The sequence below is a fragment of the Monodelphis domestica genome, chromosome 5 (genome assembly GCF_027887165.1).
Source record: "Monodelphis domestica isolate mMonDom1 chromosome 5, mMonDom1.pri, whole genome shotgun sequence".
NCBI classification, from domain to species: domain Eukaryota; kingdom Metazoa; phylum Chordata; class Mammalia; order Didelphimorphia; family Didelphidae; genus Monodelphis; species Monodelphis domestica.
Genome location: NC_077231.1, coordinates 186699339 through 186719294, shown reverse-complemented (window position 1 = coordinate 186719294; position 19956 = coordinate 186699339). Strand labels below are relative to the sequence as shown.

General features: G+C 36.3%; 1 protein-coding gene across 10 annotated transcripts in view; it reads left to right on the top strand.

Annotated features, from left to right (window-relative positions):
- The first annotated feature begins 289 nt into the window (after window positions 1–289).
- LOC100014841 (ankyrin repeat domain-containing protein 7-like) overlaps window positions 290–19956 on the top strand; it is a 55570-nt gene continuing 35903 nt past the window's right edge. For 8 of the 10 annotated variants that reach the window (XR_008912278.1, XR_008912277.1, XR_008912274.1 and 5 more), the window contains exons 1-7: window positions 290–1233; window positions 2633–2747; window positions 3456–3629; window positions 5237–5343; window positions 8605–8748; window positions 10843–10970; window positions 11560–11625. Coding sequence is in view for 3 of the 10 variants with exons in the window: in XM_056799603.1 (XP_056655581.1) it covers window positions 998–1233; window positions 2633–2747; window positions 3456–3629; window positions 5237–5343; window positions 8605–8748; window positions 10843–10970; window positions 11560–11625 (970 nt within the window). In the remaining 7 variants the exon portion in view is untranslated. The remainder of the gene's footprint in view (window positions 1234–2632; window positions 2748–3455; window positions 3630–5236; window positions 5344–8604; window positions 8749–10842; window positions 10971–11559; window positions 11626–19956) is intronic. The other 2 variants (XM_007504196.3, XM_007504195.3) reach the window with 1 other exon arrangement.

Genomic DNA, 19956 nt, shown 5'->3' with positions numbered 1-19956 from the left:
GATATTGTCTCTTAAAAACATTAGGATTACTCTTACTGTGAGAATTATACATTAATATTCCATTCCACACACTACCATTTCCTCCTTTACTATACATTCTGCATATTCGTGTAGGTGCAGAAATTGTTTCTCAGAGAGGATGAACTACCCTCCTTGGGAGCAAGGACACTTCCATCTTTAGCAGAATGCCGGGTATGTAGCAGGTGCCTAATGTGTGCTTATCGATTTAGCCTATTACTTAATATCGCATTTAAATGTTTGCGGAGCAAATGCTGAGGCTGAGAGCCCGGTTCTCCTTCCTGGGACAGGCTCTCTTTCTCTCCCCCCCCCCCTTCCCCCTACAATTCCTGGCCTCTTCAGAGGCCGAGGGGGAAGGAGAGAATCACATGGGAGACTTGGATGGCTTTTGTCCCGGGAGCTCCATCAGGGTCCCCAGGCTACTCGTTTTCAGGGTGGATGCCTTTGTCCTTTCAGGATAATGAAGGGCTGGAAGAGATTTATTTTATAGTAAAACGTGTTCATTCTACAGAAGAAAAAACTGAGGCTGGGAGAAGTTCTCTGCTCGTCATCACAAAAAGTAAGAAACAAGCAGGTCTTCCCGTTTACTCCAGGATTGAGCCCATCTCGGGCTGCCCCAGCCTGCCCCTATGGGTCCCATTTCAGTGAGAGGCTGGAAAGAGCCTATAACGAGGGAAGCAGCCACTCTAGGGCTTCATCCGCCCACATGATCTAGAAGTTGGAACCAAAACGCCTTGACCTAACAGGCAGGCACTTTTGCTAGTCTTTACAGTTGGGCTCGCCCAACTGTAAGACCCGGTTCTCATAAACGCATGCGTAGTTTAATCTTCTTGCCAGCGTTGCTTGGCTTCAATTGTCTCCAGTATTAAATTGGTTCTCACTGCTGGGCCATTGCTGTTGAAAAGTCTCTGAGGGTCTGGAGGAGGCATAGAGGCTCAGGGAGGAGCCGCCACGAGTCCTCTCGCCTTTTCATATCAATATGTTACCCAAAATGTTTAATTTCGGGAGCAAAAAAATTCAGCCTCAGTCTTGCTCTTCCACCCAACCACGCAGGGACATCGGGGTCGATGGAACAAGTTGCTCTGAAGGTTATCACCTCAGAGATAAGGATATGGGGAGGATCCACAGAGCAGCTTCTATAGGAAATGAAGCAAAGGTGGAGGAGCTGCTCCTGCAAAAAAAGTATGAGATCGACGAACCTGATAAAATGAACCGGTAAGAGAAGGAGATTGGGGGAGGGCCCTTTGGAGGAACCTAAGCCCACCCTCCTCCCCCATCCCTCTCACTGGGTCCCTGTAGATCCCCTAATCCTGGGAAAGCTCTTTTCTGAACACCTGGGACAGCGCAGAGCCTCAGGTTGGCCTCAGGGTCAGGCAAGTGACCAAAGCTGGTATCTGTTCCCCCTCCTGCTTGTCCATTCTGAAAGAATAGAAAACTCCTTCCGTTTACTAGGGTCCTACTTACCTTTTCTCCACAGCAACAAGGAAGCAAAGACCACTATAGCCTGCACCGAAATACAAGTGTAACACTGTCCCGGCAGGAAATGAATTACTGCTTCTATTAAGCTCCTACTCTTATGTGCTAGACACCTGAATAACTGCCACAGATAAAGGAAATGGGGGAAGAAGGGATGTCCCCTTTCACTCTAGGAAGTGAGTGGAATGGGGGAGTTAATCAGCGATGGAGCCGGAGGAGAGGATCAGATAATTATCTTCAGTTTATCTTCTATGTAGTAACTTGTTTGTATTTAGCTGTTTTTGTGTTGTCAGCACCTTTAGAATGTGAGCACTTTGAGAGCGAGGATTGTCTCTTGTTTTTCTTTGCTCTGAGCACAGTGTCTGTACAGAAGAGACCCTTAAGGAACATCTGTTGACTGACTGTTCCTCACACACACCACTCTATCTCCTGACATTAGATATCTTCTCTGACTGTGCCCATGCCTTGAATGCTGTCCCTTCTCACCTCCACCTCCTAGTTTCTTGGCTTCCTTTAATTCTCAGGAAAAGTCTTCCAGAAGAAGCCTTTCTCCATCACCATTAAATCTCCATGCCTTCCCACTGAGGCCCTCCCTTCAGTTTCCTTTGTATGTATCTTGTTTATGCATTACCTGTTTTCAGCCATGCTGTCTTCACTTCACTTCAACGTTCCTCAGAGAAAAAGAAGACCATGAAAGCACTTTTCTCACCGCAGAGCCTCTAAAATACTCTTCCTATTCCTATTCTAGCTTATTTAAATCACACAATTACAGCTCATCCAATGATTATGGGGGAATTCTTATTAATGAAGAAAAGCTACCTAAATCGGTTCTTATACCTCCCATGCCAATAGGCAGCAAAATCTTTAAGTCTCTGCAGTCCACCTGTCCCTGTCCCCGGTCCCCCCCCCCCATTTCATCCATCATATGGAACAATAAGAACTAAAGCACATTTTATATTTCTTGAGGTAGTAGTATATTTCTTGATGGTAGTAGCAGCATATAGTTATTTTGGCAGTGATTTATAGTTCAGGCATAAGGATCCTAGTGCATTTATGTTAGAAATGACTGTAACAAACAGTTGTACAGTTTGGATTGTTTAACACTATTGTCAATCACATTTTTCTTTCTTCTCCGTAGGACACCTCTGCACCTGGCCTGTGCCAGTGGATATCCAGATGTTGTGTCTCTCTTAGTAGAGAGAAATTGCAGCCTAAATGTGTGTGACAGTGAAAATCGAACTCCCTTAATTAAGGTTTGTATGAGGGGTGTATGGGGTGCTCAGGGAGGAGTAGTATCTCTGGTATAGAGGGCTTATCGTGCCCTTCTAGGGCAGCTCTCCAACCTCTGACCCCCACCTGACACCCAGCTCTCACTTGTGGCTCCCAGTAGCTGCTAGCATGCGGCAGTGGCCATACCCCGGGCAACGGCTTCGACAGGCTGGCTAAACCTTGTGAGGGTAGCCATCGGGTCGTCAACCCCTGGTGAACCAGGGCTTTGGTCACCCAGCATGTGAAGACTGCTTTGGCGGAACAGGTGGAAGAAACCAATAAGAAGGTTCAACGGCTGAGATGGCGACGCAGCAAAGCACTGTGGAGTGCTCAGGGCGTGTTGGAGCACAAAAGACAACATGGCCACCCAATGCAGCTGAGGAAGTCTCCAGGTATAACAATTTTTCGTGCCACTGGACCCAGGCTTCCAACGCCGAGAGAGTGGGACTGCCTCTGTGCATCGACTTTTCCACTTAAATCTCCTTCACGCACAAGTGTCTTTGTGTATTGTCATTCTTGGTCACCGAGAGACTACCACTATGAGTTACCTGTGCTGCTCAGGGAAATGCCTTTTGATCTCTCACTTGAATGGAGAAAATATACTTTACTAATATATTAAATACCAGCAGTGAAGTTTAGTATCCTCAATTTGATGTGACTTTGTTTCTTATATCTCTGTCTTCTACTTACAGGCTGTACAGTGTCAGCAGGAGGAGTGTGTAGGTATCCTGCTCAGCCATGGTGCAGACCCCAATGTTGTGGATACCACAAGCAACACTGCCCTTCACTACGCTGCCCTTGGTGACAACACAACCATAGCAGTAAAGCTGCTTGAACACCATGCTGATATTGAAGCAAAAAACCAGGTAGAGGCTTACTTTTTGAATAATCAAGTATTTTATGAACTAAGATGTATAATCAAGTAGTGTTTGGGTCACATTTTGTAGGTCTTATATTCTTGAGAGCATTTCTTTAATGAAAACTTAAAATAATTCTGTAAAGCTGATTGACCTTTGGAATTTTCTAATTTTTTGTTTTTGTTTTTGTGATGGAGAGAAGATCTGTCATTTCCTTTGTATTGGGAACACCAGTGGCTTGGTGATTTAATCAAAGAGCAGAGATTCTTTACCCTTATCTTGTCTTAGAATTGATTCTAAGTATTGGTTCCAAGACAGAAGATCAGTAATGACTAGGCAATTGAAGTTAAAAATGAATTTCTCAGGGGCACACAGCTCTGAAGACTCTAAGACTATCATAGCTGAACCAAGAATCTTCTATCTCTAGACCTGGCTCCCTATCTACTGAGACACCTAGCAACCCTGATCCATTAACTTAAAGAAAAAAAAACAATACTTTATATCTATTTCAACTTAATTGGCTTCCTTAGAAAAATGTTTAAGAAACCTTGTCTTTGGGAGGATACTGAAGCACTGAAAAGTTTAGGGGCATCCCAGATTCATCCTGCCAGAATATGAGTGTCAAGGACAGTGTCTTTGGGACTCGCTTTCTTTCTTCTCTGTCAAGCTGTCTCCATAATTTTCTTTTCCTAATATCTTAGGTCTGTTCTGAAGAATTCAATAGTTCCTTTCAATATTTACCTATGTTGCTCTTCTACAGGCACGCCTCTACTTAAGATAACATAATGTAAAGTCTTCATTTAGAAACACCACAACTGTTTTCAAAATCTTTTAAAATTTGTTCCTACTAAGTATAAATCTATAGACAGAATTTTCACAAGAACAAATTCTTAAGTGTATGTGGTTTCCCCACCTTTGTCTTAAAGACCACATCATTTTCTTCCTTAGATTTACCAAACAAATCCTTATTTTTAGGAAGAGGCTTAACTCTGAGTCACTGACACCTGAGAGAGAGAAAAATATAAAGTAGTGCACATTAAGAGACTTGGGAAGAGATGAAAAATGCCAGGAGACTGATTTTCTTCCAGTCTTAATCACTTTGAGGGCAGGCTTTCTTTAGTTTTTAGGCTGACCACACTCAAGGAGAATGGGTCAAGAGAACTGGAGAAGTGGTAAACTTCAAAACCAATAAGCAGAGTTCTCTGTGAACAAGGTTGGTTGCATGCAGACAACGAATGATCATGAAATAAAGATAGCAATAAAGGAAGATACCCATGTAATGGTATGAAATGATCTCTTCCATATTCTGGGTTTCTTAATAACAGGTTATTATCTGGGTGGAATCTCAGAGGCTATCTAATCTCATTACATCATTTGACCTATGAGGAAACTAAGGCCCAGAGAAGTGAAATAATTTGCTTACAATCGCACAAGAAGTAACTTAACAGAGGTAGAATTGATGCCCAGGGCTGCTCCCTCCAAAGTTCCATTTGTACCCTACTTCCATAAGATGACTTTAGCAAGTTTGCAAGGTAGTCACAAAATGTCTTAAACTGAATTGAAGTCTATAGAGAATCCTTTCATACTATAACAGTATCTTTAATATGATTTTGCAGACAGGTTATACACCATTGATACTTGCAGTTAGAAAACATAATGAAGCAATGGTAGATGTTTTATTAAAGAATGGAGCAGATGTGAATGCCTGCGATAATTCTAAAAGGTATAGTAATCAAAGATTGAGATTAAAAAATTTTCTGGAGGAATAAGAACAATTTAAATCTTGGAACACTTTCAGAATATCAATAACTGAAATAATTTTAAAGGGAGAAAATGTTAATAAATATCATCACCAATGAAAAGAAAAACTATTATTTTTGACTCTACAACTTGGAAAGGAGTTCACATGAGTATGCTAGTCACCATTTATTGTTAATTACTATGTGCAATCAGCTTTATTTGACCATAGTACCTCTTAAATTGGTTAAGATTATTACATAAAATTTTGTACTCAAACGACTCTGTTGACTCTCTTTTGATATAATCTTAATGTCATCCATGAGAATTTTAGCATGATTTCTGCTCATTCTTCCTGTGATTTTCTTTTAGAATGTGCATATTGACAGATATAAATGAGTACAAGACTAATATGATGAAATACTTTGATGGCATGATCTTATGATTTTGGATTCTCTTGCCACTGGCTCAGATTTTATTCCTTCCATACCTTTTCATCTCATTTAATTTTTGTCTTTGTCTTTCTATAAATTCTTAATAGAAGATTCAGGCAACATATTGAAGCCTTTTCCTGATTCTTTTAATACTTTTTTATGAGTATCAGTACAGCATTCACATTCTCTAGCTTTTATCTTCAATACAAGTTTAGTCCACCTCTTTTTCTAATAAAACATGTCTTTGATAATGTCTCTCAGACCACTTATTACATCAGAATCATTGTTGCCTGAACCTACTTATATTGACCATGCAATTTTCCCATGGCTTTTGTGATTATTAGCAATTTTGATTCTTCTGAGATCATGTTTTTGGTTGTTAGGTTTTTTAAAAATTACAGTGGCCATATAGCTTCCTCTGAGAACATCAGTGTTTATAAAATGAAATTTTGTGATAGTTGGAAAGTTGGATGTGCTATGTAGTTTCTCAAAGAGGATCCTGTTGTATCTCCTTTTCTCAAAAATTATGAGCCCAATTCTTTGTTCTTCTTCAGTGCCCATTTATGCAGCCTTCATGTGTATGTCTATACATATAAACACATGTACAAGTATGTAAATGGATTAAGTAGATGGGGTTATACATTGAACTACATAAAATCTGGAAAATATATACATTTTATCCACTTTTTCAAGTGGATTCCAAGACCAGTCTCTACTAATTTTGGATTTTAGATGAGCCTTTTTCATGTTCTAGGGCTTGATTCAATTAGTACATCGTCCTCTAAAAAAAGGATCATTTGGAAATCTTTGCCATCATATACAATCTTTATTCTATTGGGACTCGGTGTAGCCCATCCTAGGTAGCATTAGGAAACACCATAGGTGAGCACATGCCTCATCATTTACATCTAGCTTAATGCTAGTACTTTCTCAACGAACAAAGCTGTAACTTCAATTGATATGTGTCATGGACTCTTGTAGGATTCTAACATTTGCATTGGAGATACCTTATTTGATATCACCAAAAAAAGTTATCTGTTACCTAAATTAAGAAATAGACATATCCATCATCCTGGTAATCACTAATATATGCCAAGCACTGTCCTGGACAGTGCATATACATAATTTCTCAGGCATAGGATATAACAATTGGCAAAAATTTGAGGAGGAAGAGGATGGAATATTAAGACCAGCATTGCTTTACAAAACTCAAAAGCAATTGAAAAAAAGAATGTATAGATTGTTTGACAAGAAGCCCAAACTTGACGAGATCATTTGTCTATGAATTTGGAAGAGTGACAATGAATAGACATGAAATGGAATAGAATTACCAACATTTCTATATTGACCTATTTTCATCAACACCAGTAGTGAAACGCAAAGATTCATATATCTAAGTATCTGATGTTCGCTGTGAGTCAAGGGGAATGGACTTCCTAAATTCTGACTGAGGAAGAGTAGCTAGAATTGACCCAATACCTACAGAGAAAAATCCATGACCTTTAAAGGAAAATTATACAGATATTTAGAATCCTTTTTAAAGGCATTGGAAAAAAAAGAAAGATTCCCAAAAGGGTATAAAAGATCACTTTCTAATGAAATAAAAAAATACAAATATGAAAGACTAATAGATTGAGTATTCATTGAACTGAGTTCAAAAGACATTTATTTGTGGTATCTTTTTGTGCTTCCACATTTGAATAGTAACTTTAAAAACTCTTATTTTTAAATATGTGAAAATTTTGCCAACTACTAATACTAAGAGTTCATGATTTCATCAGGTTCAATGTTACTCATGATCTATCTGTTCAAATAAACTTAAGCTGGTTCCTTTTGGGGCCTTTTAAAATTTTTGGCATTGGACTGTTAGAAAAGAAGATTTAAACACAGTAAACATTTCTGCATGCTAAACAGAGTTGATCAGTACTTGAAAATATCTTTTAAAATATTCATGATTTCACCAAACCTTTAGAAGAGTTAGCCAGTTTTTGCAGTTATCACTGAATAGCCAAGGGATAGCAAAACTTCACATGATTTTTCCAATATTGCTACATGTAGCCTTAGACAAAAGTCCATGAATCATTCAGCATGTAATTAATTTGATGCCTCATAAGATTTGTGTTTTTATTTAATATCAGTTTTCCTTCTACATGTGCAACTCAGAACCATCTCAGACCTTAAACTGTCAACAGGAGTTAATGGGTCCTCCTCAAATCAACTTGTGCTCGCTTTCTGGTCATGAATCTTTATTTAGACTTGTCGTTAAACAGCAGCATCTGTTGCTGTATTCATGTTCAAAAACTTTGTTTGTTAATGTAAAAGAGCTTGTTCTGGATTAGTCTTTGACAACCAAAGGTAGCTTCCATATTATGATGGGGCATGCGGATAGGAATTTAATGGAAAGTGTGGCCGAGATTCTTCTTTTCTGATCTAATCATTTTCAAAGAGCCTCTACTTTACTCTGAAGGCTAGCAAACAAGTAGAAACTGTGCAATGTCCCTAACTGAAAGTCTTTAACTGTCACACACCAGTGACTCTGACATACTCTCTTTTTGTCTCTAATGAAGCCTCAAATTTAACAGTCCCTGCTAAAATCTCAAAGGGACAAAATCTCTCTTTTTGGTCTTATTTACCAATTTCAATGCTGCCCCTGAGCAATAAAAGTACTTGTATCCATCACTACATGCTTATATTCCACATACATATTAATACCAAAGAAAATGAGATATCCTCATCTTGAAACATCAAGAAAAATCTGATTAAATGTTACTTGCTTAAATTCTTAAATGAAAATTGTTTCTTTGTTATTCCAGAACAGCCCTCATGATTGCTCTCAGTACTAGTACTAAACCAACAAACATCATTAATCTTATTCTTGAATATGATGTTGACCTCTCTTGCCAAGATGATTATGGATGGACAACTAAAGACTATGCTTCTGTCAGCGGTGTTCATCTGTAAGTGCTAACATTAGAATCCCAATTATCTTTATATAATTTCATTTATTTATTTTTCCATTCATGAAACTTATATCTCACTAATATCAACTTAATACAAGTATTTTTAAACCCTTATCTTCCATCTTAGAATCAATACTGTGTAATGGTTCTAATACAGAAGAGTGGCTAGGCAATGGGGGTTAAGTGACTTGCATAGGGTTTAATACACATATTATTAATAATTACTCTTTGGTTATTTATGAAAATATCTTAAGATATTAAACAAAACTGGCCATCATCTTAAATTATTTCCCTGTTTTTAATTTTTATAGAACATGCATATTAGGTTAAGTATCCAAATAATCACAAATGCAAAAAAACACAATAAGGTTAAAAACATGTTTGTTTTTTACTGTGGTGCTTGCTATATAATGATTTTATAAATATCAAGCAATTCATTTTTACTGCATATTTACTTATATATTTGTTTTTAGGTTGACCAAACCACTTAAATAGAAATAAAATGAGTGTAGCAAAAGTAATGAAGGTGAATAGAGGGTAACTTACAATTTATTCTTCAAATTTCTTTTCTAGAGTAAATTGAAAATGATAGGAGACTACTACTGTTCCTTTGCTGAGGATCTCATAATAGAACATGGACCCAATCTTATTGGATGCATTTGTTGCATCTCCTTTTTGCTGATTTTAAATCCTTCATGATATGCTTGTTGTGATTGATCTACTATTCCTTTCTCATCATCATCGTCAGCAAACTCAGACAAGTAACAGCAATAGTTTCCTTTCATTTTCAAATAGAAAACTGCTTTCTGCTTGTGAAGCATTAGGAATCAAGGACTTTCCCAATAGACAAAGCACACTGTTGCAGATCTCTTGGTTGTTTCTCAATTTTCTCTCTGTTTGGGGCCATCTGCTGTTATTTCTCAGCAGGTTCTGTCTTTTGCTCAAAACTTGAAGTGGCCCTCCAAGATACTCTTATCCCTGACTTCATCCAGTCCATGACAGAATAATCAGTGCCAGGACTGAGTGGTGGTGTCAGATGGGCAAACATGGGGTTCAGTGGTTTCTGGGTGACAGCAGTGGCCTGTAATTGCATTGAAAAGAATTTTTCCTCTACACAATTGAAACTGAGTGGGACTTTCATAGTTGTACAATACAGTAACCATGTGGCAAGTCAACTTAAGGACACTAATAAGGAACTGGGCAAATGGCAAAGTCAGATTATCCAAGTTCAGTAGGGTATAAGCAATAGAGAGGAGAAGAAGGTAGAGTTAAGTAATCTGAGATAATTTTCAGAATAAAAGTGAAGATAGGTACCATTTCCATAGCTCTTTAAGGTTTTCTAATAATTTATATCAATTTTATTATTTGATCTTCACAAAAGTTGTATTATTTAATTCAGTTTAATTTGGGAGAAATATTACATTATGCTTTAGATGCCATCAAATGATTGGTAACATATATTATACATATATATGATTAAAACTAATAGAATACAATAGAGTTTATAAGGAGGCAGTTTGTTACTGGAGAAAGAGTCTCAGGGAGGTCATGCCCCTCACCATATGTGTGTCCTTGGACAACTCTTAGCTTTTCTTGGACTCAATTAACATTTTAAAAAAAGCTGAGAGAGAGACAGAGAGACAGAGACAGACAGAGACAGAGAGAGACACAGAGAGACAGAGACAGAGAGAGAGACAGAGACAGAGAGAGACAGAGAGAGAGAAGAGAGACAGAGAGAGAGAGAGAGAGAGACAGAGACAGAGACAGAGAGACAGAGAGAGACAGAGACAGAGAGACAGAGAGAGACAGAGAGAAATTAGATTAGGTGACTTATACAGACCATTTTACCTCTAATACTAAATCTTATAATACTGTGACTAAAAAATAACAAAAAATTGTAAGAAATCTAGATTGAATGATGAGTTATGCCCTGTATACAGAGTTTCAGAGTTTACCAAAACAAGAAGAACAAAATTTTGTTAATGATCTGGTCTGGTTATTTAAGGTTTTGAGATACATAAAGATTTAGTGCATATAATTTTTTTATCTTGGTTGATAAGAATTACTGGGTTTTATATTTTATTTATAAAGTCATCGTGACCTAGTTCTTCAACATGAGAAAAGGAAGCTTGATCAACCCCTTTCAGCCGGAATCAGTAGTACAGATGGGGGTTCTGATACTGGATTTACTTTGAGTGCACATGCCTTGGCCAAAGAAGGTAGGACTGATAAACTCCCCCAAATAATTTGAACATAATTAAATCCTTTAAAAAATTCATGTAATATTTTTCTATTTCCATTTTATACTTTTAATGGATAGGATACTAGTATATTTTTGGTTACTTAATTTTTATCTTTTATCTTTGTAGATTCACTATCTTAAAACTGTTTACAAAAAATGCTCCCAAGTCCTTTTCTATTATTAATAACTGCTTTATCTAAAATGTATTTATGTAGACTATAATAATTTTAAAATTTACATGCTATTGTAAATATATTCAACCAATTCATATGAATGCTCTTAGCATTTTAAAATGTGCTATATTTAGTTATAGTACTTATTTCTGATTAATAAATATAGAAAAATAAATACATATAAGGACCTCCTGGGACAATAGTATACACATACACACAGAGGCATTTATCTTATATATGAATATATAGAGATAGAATAATAAAACATCAAAAGAGCAGAGTCTTCATTCAACCCCATTCATCTCTATGTGAATTACTTATCCCAGCTTTGAAAATATATACATTTAAAATATTACCAAATTTAAAAATATTCACATGGATTTATCTCCACAGATACTGAGGATGAAAAAAAGCCACATGGAGTAGGAGGACCAGGGGACAGAGAAGCAGGTTTGAATGGTAATGCACGTATTCCTAGATTTTGAATACATAGTGGCATATATGCTCACCTCCAAAATGGCCCTAAGGAAAACTTTATAACTTCTTAATTTGGTCAGTTAAACTTTAGATGGGAAAATATTTTCTAACCTAGCTTCTAATATTTCATATTGCCAGCTTCCCAAAGAAGTTAGACCATTTGGAATCTTATTGACCTGGACTTGTAATGATAAAATCATTGCACATTTATTTGATTTTTTTTCAATCCAATTTACCCATTACCTTGTGAGAAAGGGCAGGTATTCTGATGGCATCTGTTTGAATGGTGATGAAAAACAGAATCAGAAAACATAAATGACTTTTTCATGTTGACAGAGCTAAAAGGAAAAAGTTATTATGCACTTTTAATTATTGTACATTATACTATATATCAGTGAGAAAGAGATGAGGTATACGAACTCTTCCTAAGAAAAATGGGAATTCACAATGGCAGAAAAAAAGTACTGAATTTTAAGTACATCCTGCTACTTTCTAAAAATGTCTATTCCCAATAAAATATTATAAATTTCTGTAGCTGTTCAGGGATCACTTATTCATATGACAAAATGGATTTCATTTTTCTACATTTTCTCATCTGTAAAAAATAATATATCTATTTACCAAAATCAATATAAGCAGCATCTTAATGAAGTCATTCATCTACAAGTAGTTATGTTAAAGATATATAAAAATTGGAGCACAAACTTTAAAAAAACCCTTAAGCCAATTTCTAATAAAAATAATTATATTAAGTAAAGTTATTAAAATTGGAGTGTCTGTGAAGTTTATAAATGACAAAAATATCATAATCTAAAACATGAATTAAATTTAATAGGTATGATTGAAGGAATATACTCATTAATGATAGAACTAGGCATAAACATGTTCAAGGAATATATTGGAATGTATCCCCTGAATTTATGAAATATATAGCAATCAATAACATTTTCTATGCAAGCCAAAACCCTAGTACACATAAAAATGTTCTTATGTTAAAATTTTAAAAGGTTAAAAGAATTAGGTAAATGACTAAGCAGAAAGGTTAATTATACTGATTTGCAACTATAAAATATATTTGCTTTCCTTAAAATACTCACATTCTACCATAAGACATTTACTAATCTTGCCTTATTTTCTGCTAATCAAAAAATTGGTAAAATTCATTATTTGATAGGTAAATGTACTTGTAATGACACTGCTTAATGCATCATTTAGATTCTAACCTTTTTGTTTTCCCTTGAGTTTTACTAATTATGAACACCTTGCAAATAAAATTTCACATAAATTATATTGTCAAACGGAAACAAGATTCTTATCATGAAGAATGAATATGTTGGAGCCTCTCTCCTGGGGCCTAGTCTTCATTTTCACTTCTCTGGGAACATCTTCTTTTTTTTGGCCATTATTTCTAGCAGCCTTTTATGTACAGAAATTCTGAATAATCCCAATTTTGTCAAAACAAAATTTATGAATTTTCTGGTACTTTGACAAGTTCTTATGTCTGGGGTTAATCATTTCCTAGTTTTTATTACTGGTTACTTTGGAATTTTAATTCAGGGTTATGGTGGAAAAGGCACAATTTATCCAAAATATTGGATTCCAAATGACATTTTTTATGCTCTCTGAAAATTGATATTGAATGTGCTTTTTGAGTAACCATAATTTTCATTACATAATTTCATCTCCCTATATGACATCATAGATAACACCATGAATCACTTAATAGCAAATGCCAACATAATCTTCTTAACTGAAACACTGCTTTTAAGTAACTTGATAAGGCAGGCAGAGTTTAGGAACACAAGGTATAGTCTGGACTCTGCCACTAGTTAGCTTCTTTATCTCTTTGAATCTCAGTTTCCTTATGTTTCTCCTTACAAATATTATAAAATGAAGGATTTGAAATGCCTTCTGAAATCCAAACTGTCCTAAAACACTATATTTCTATGCTAATTAATTTTAATATCATTAATTTATTTAATTTTTAAAGTCATTTTATAAGCATAATATGGTTAGTCAACTGTGGTGGTAGTCATTAGCCGTTGTCCATCTCCCTCAAGAAATATTTTATGCTACACAAATACTAGTATGACAATAGTATGACAAATTCCCCTTTGCACCTTTTATCATTTTGAATACATGTATAACTCATCTTTAAAAGTGTAAAACTTTAGTTCATATTTTGTAAATCCTTTAAGGAATAAATACCATTTCACTATATTGCAGAGGAGTTGAAATTACATCTATACTTACAACAATAATAAATGCAAGCTAAAGACCCAAATTACAGTTTGCCAAGAAGCAAACTATATTTTTTGAAAAATCATTTTACTTTCTAATCAAGCTTCCTATCCTTTTATCACTCTAAACCAGAGTTTTTAATAAACTTTTCATGATTCATAGAAGAAGACTATATTTTAAATCCAAAAGTGATGCTATGTCGTCCTATCTTTTAACCACTATTTAACTCTAATTTTTCAATTCAATAATGTATAGACATAATACTTGTTTTCAGGCTTAATCCGACCCTGACTCCCTTTCCCCCATTTCATACCCCTTTCCCAACAGTGCTTTCCTCTTACCAAGAATTTCCAGCACTATTAAAATCCATCAGTCTTATGTGATGAAGAAAGCTGTATTCCTTATTTGACTCATGAATTTTTGAGCTGCTTCCACTCTAAAACAGGCCTAAGAAAAGAAACTGAAAGCTGCTATCTGTGAAGATAGAATTAACTCTCTCTTTGTCTATTTTAAATTAATCAAATCAAGAACCTGATGTATTCCTACTTAGCACTTGGTAGGCCACTAGTTAAGAGAGCTCACAAGTCACTTCTGTTGTGGGGTGCAGAGGTGCACCCCTGGGTTTCGGGAAGGATACCTTTTGCAAGAATGCAAGACTCCAAAACTTAGCTTAAAAATAAAAAGAGAAATTTATTAATTTTGAGAGTAATGTTGAGAATGGCCAGGAGGATAGTACAGGTGGAACTGCAAGATGGAAGGCTGCTCCTTGAGAGGACAGCATGGATGGAAAGGCTGTCCCCCAGACGACATCAGTTCTGGGGATTTTATACTCTTTATAGCAGATGCTGTGTCTGTGGTGTGGTGTGGACGTGACTCTAGAGTGGTGAACCCTCAAGCATTCAGTCAGGGGTTTGGTTATCTGACTGGGGTCTGCCTGGAGACATAGGGAATGACCCTTATAAGGATTTTCTTAGTTTTAGGGAACAGACAGATGTCTGAAATGGTAACCTGATAGGATCGAGGTGTAGCCTGGAGGTGCATCTCTCTGTCCATCTTAATTCTAAAGGATGATCAAAGGAGGACAATCATCTCAGGGTCCTATCGGAGTCATTAGATGTTTTAGTCTAAGAGTCAGGAGGATGTAAGGGAGCAAAGGAATTTCCCTGATAATAGTTTGCCTGAGCTTCTGGGGGTACAATGCCCATGTCAGCTTCCTAGTTCACCCCAAAGGTCAGGCTAGGCAAATTGAAAGGCTGTGATTGGTTCCTGTGAGGAGGAGAAATAGGACTTGACATGGAAAAGGGGGTATGAAAGGCGAGATTGACATGATCTGGACCTCTTTTTTCTGGAATTCACTCTATGGCAAGCCCAGCTGAAGGGAGATTCTTCTTGGATGGGGTCATGTTGTGCTAGACTCGTCCTTGACTGGAGCTTTCTATGCTGGAGAGGTTTTTTGGGTGAGTGACTCAGGCTGAAGGACGAAGCCTGCATTGGTGGATTTCTGACTAAAGACGCCACCAGCATTTCCACATGGAGATTGGAAATCAAGACTTGAGGGAGCCAGACTGAGCCAGATCAGCACTTGGGCTGGTAGGCTAGACAAGGCTCTGTCTCCTTCCTACATTTCCCACTTTCCATATCTCTACCTTGTAAATAAAAGTTGCTAACAGTCATTTTCGACTTACAGGCTAATATTTTCTATTCTATTCTATTCTATTCTATTCTATTCTACTCTATTCTATTCTATATTATATTAATTATATTATATTATTATAATGTTATATTATATTATATTATATTATGTTATGTTATGTTATGTTATGTTATGTTATATTTTATTATTATATGATTATAATATTTTATAAAGGTGACCACAATCTCACTTTTATAGCTCTCCCTTTGAGTCAAGCCCAGTTTTAATTCTTACATATCAAATCTGAGTCTTCAGGTTCTGTAAAGATTAAAATTTAGGGGAGACTGAGGCAGGTAGAAATTAGTTTCTCTCTGCAAGGAGTATTATATTTTTTAGAGGTTTATTGAAGATTAAGGATTAAAGAAAATACAGGATAAGAAACACATGGTGCCTAGGCCACAGAGGCCTAGACAAGACCTCACCTACATTATGGAAAGAGCCACGTCTGCCCCAAAACTGAAGTCCAAAAGAGAGCACAAAAGCCTTTGCAATCAGCTTAAATCCTTCCTCGATCTCTGCCCAAGTGAAATTACAAGGCATTCTGGGGAAGTGGAGCAAAGGCTTGTGGGAATTGAAGTCCTGGATTCCAGTCCATTTTTACATTACCCCCATTTGATCCTCTGGGAAGAAGTCCTTCCCCAAAGGATCATAAAAACATAATCAATTTAAATATTACAATAATTTGAGGACAAGAAAAAAAAAGAACAAAACCAATAATTACTGGACGCATTAACAGAAAGCCAGTTAGGGGGCAGTCCCCTTTGGCATAAAAGTATACATACAAATAAATGTTCAATCAACCACACCCAAATTTCAATTTTGTGCAACTTGTGGTCTGGAGGCTTCTTCATGGTGGCTTCTCCAACAGTTCAGTTCTGGATTCAGAGAGGTAGAATCTTCTTTACCTAAAATTCTTCTCAAAAGGAATTTAAACTTTGCAATTTAAATAATGATATTTTTTTTACATTCCCCCCATTAAGAGGGTGAATAAAAAAACAGGATCACTTAGGGATGCATGGCTGAGGTATGAGGTATATGAATCAATTGGCTAGAGATATTAAAAAGATATCAGAAAAATCCAAATAAAAAAAGAAAATACTGGATGAAAATATAGACTATCAAAGTCTTATGTGTAAAAATCCCAAGTAAAAGAAAAATAAATCTATAACGGGTTCATGAATCAGGGCCTAATCAAAATGATCTAAGCAATGATGCATTTACCCAGTCAGTAGGCAGGACTACAGAAAGTTACCACACTATGAGAAGCAGAAAAGAAAGGGACCAGATTATAGAAGCCAAATAGGAGCCAAGTTTGAGGATACTCATCGGTGAGTATTTTCAGAGTGAGTGTGGACACAAGGAAAGCCTATGTCGTAACAACATGTTAAACACAGTAACCTTGAGTCTTCACACTAGGTTCAAGACCTTTGTATTGGCCTGGAAGTGCATCAATCCATCCTGGATTGGCTTTTCTTTGGCTCTGTGCAATGGCTCTTGTGTGTATATCTTTTCCTGGAATCAGACAGAATCATTAAGCAAAGTCCCATAATTTTTTAAATAATTAGTGGCATCATTTTTATAGTCACAAGCTTTTTAGGGCATGCATTAGCAAATGTATCTTAAACTTGTATTACTGAAAAATCAAAAGATTAAAGAAAATCTTAATGCTGGTGACATGTGCTTCAAATATAAAAAAGAGAGAAAAAATAATAAAAAACTGAAAAAGTATATTGCACATGCAAGAAAAATATAATAATAAAAGAACTTTAAAAATTCAAAAATATAGCTTATAATCATTGACACTCTGTGTCAGCTAAGAAAATATAAAATGCAAGGCTTTCTCACCAAAAATGAGATCCATTTCCTCTTAATATCTGGCTATGCTCCACTGTAAGTGAATGAATTGAACAAGGTATATTTTTCATTTTTTTAAATACTGTAGTATAAATATGTAGATATCAATATCCCCAAAATTCTCAATAGCCCAATTAATTACAATAGCAAACAAACACACTTTCATATTTCACATAAGTTGCTGCATGACATTTTTTAAAAGCCTATGAATTGATGGATATTTGCTACAAGTTTTTACAAACGTAGCAATCTTTCAACCTTGGTAATAAACATATTTTTAAACAAAGTAAAACTCATCTTGGGTTAAGAACATAATCAAGAAATCTATATAGCATTCTGGTGGAAGTAAAATAGTGAGCTGAAGAGTATAAATGAGAGGTGCTCCTTTTTTGGAGGCTTTTTTTAGGGGTACAAATGCCCTGAGATTAACTTCCCAACTTTCATTCACATGTGGGAATGTTGGGGTTTATAAAATATATTTCACTTCAGCTATGGGCCTTACCTCGGGTAGGGGAAGGCAAAATAACCAGAGATTGTTAAAAAAATTACAAAAATCATATTTAAAAAACCCTTAAAATCAGTTGAGATATTTAGCACAATAAATTTTCCAAGGTCGTTATAGCAATTGTAACCAGTTCTGAAGTCCATCTATCCTCTATGTGATAATTTACAAAATGAAAAATAGAAAAACTGTTTTTTTTCATATGAGCTTAATTACAATAATATTTGTTCAGCACAGTTATAAGGGAAAAGCAACAGAATTTTAAAACTCAGTACATTCAAAATAAATTCAATCAATCTTCAGTGTAACAGAATAATATTGAATCCAGTAACATATGAATTTAACATCACAAAGTTAAACCTTAAACAAAGCAATTAGGAAGATGCAATACAGAGACTTTTATAAACCATTGGAGTTTGAAATACCTCAAAATTTATCCTTTAGTCTCTTTGAAGTTCTTTAGGTGTGGTTTTTTTTTCTTTTAATTAATTATCCATTTAGATGCCTATTGTCCGAAGGCAGAGTGGTAAGGGCTAGGCAATGGGGTCTGAGCGATCTTCTCCGGGCCACACGGCCATGCAGTGTCTCAGGCCAGATTTCAACTAGAGACCATCTCTGGGCCTAGCTCCCAGTTTGCTGGGCCACCCATTTGCCCCTTCAAAGTTTAAGTTGAATCTTTGGGCTGAGTCTGTTCCCTGACAGGCAGTTGAAGTCAATGAAATTACAAGAAGAGTCAAAAGGTATCCTTTTAAACAGCCCATTGCTATCAAGTTTCTGTTTGAAAAATCTGTTTCTTCTCCTCTCCCTTTCTCTCTCCCCTGCTATGATCCCTCCTCCTGCCCCTGTCCACGTGGAGCCCAGGCCACCCACGTGGAGCCAATACCCCCATTTTGCTACCAGCTGATAGAAATGAGTCCCAAGTGATCTGCTCCAAGAAACTGGGTTTGTTGGGCAGGCAGGTCACCAGGTGATTGCAATCTTGGTTGAATCAGGTGGGCCAGGTGAGCGAGAGAAAGACCTCGGGGTAGGCAGGGTAGGGAGCCAGAGTGCAAACAAACAGGGCCAGGAGCTCGGGCACCAGGTGAGAGGCCAGGAGCAGAAGCAGGAGCCGGAGAGGGCCGCAGGCAGGAGCTGATCAAGATGGTTTTCTAAAAAGCATCTTGGAGAAACATGGCTTAAAAAAACGTATTATCTAGGCTAAAAAATTTGAAAAGTTCTCATCCCTTCGTGGTCGCTAACTGTAAAGATTAAAATTTAGGGGAGACTGAGGCAGGTAGAAATTAGTTTCTCTCTGCAAGGAGTATTATATTTTTAGAGGTTTATTGAAGATTAAGGATTAAAGAAAATACAGGATAAGAAACACGTGGTGCCTAGGCCACAGAGGCCTAGACAAGACCTCACCTACATTATGGAAAGAGCCATGTCTGCACAACCCCCATTGCCTAGCCCTTACCACTCTTCTGCCTTAGAAGCAATATTGATTCTAACATGGAAGGTAAGGGTTTTTTTTTAAGTATAAGATTAGCAAGAAAATGAAAGGTGGCCTATTTCAGCACCTTGATGCATCATTAGGATAGTTTAAAATTGTTGAAACGAGCAAAATGCAGTCATTTTTAGATACTGATTTGTTAATTTGTATTTTATCCTCTATTAATACTTCACATTCAAATATGTATGTTTTAAGTTGTTCAAAGTCATTTCTTCACATAACTTTTACCCTTATAACCTTTGTAGGAAATAATCTAGAAATTTGATATTGTTTTTGAAAAATTACATTTTCTCTTTTCTGATACATGATTAGATTATAATTAGGGCTGTGTGGAGTTGGAAATTACTTTAGAGATAATCTAATCCAACTATATTATTTGTGAAAATTCATTATTAATGGTGCATTTACTTCAGTCTTTGCAAAGGATATGTACTTCTAATAGTTTCTGAAATTTTTTTTTTGTTTTAAAGAGACATCATTTTCATTAGGAAATGGGCTAGTTTTGGAATTAAGACCTCCCAAAATTCCTCAAGA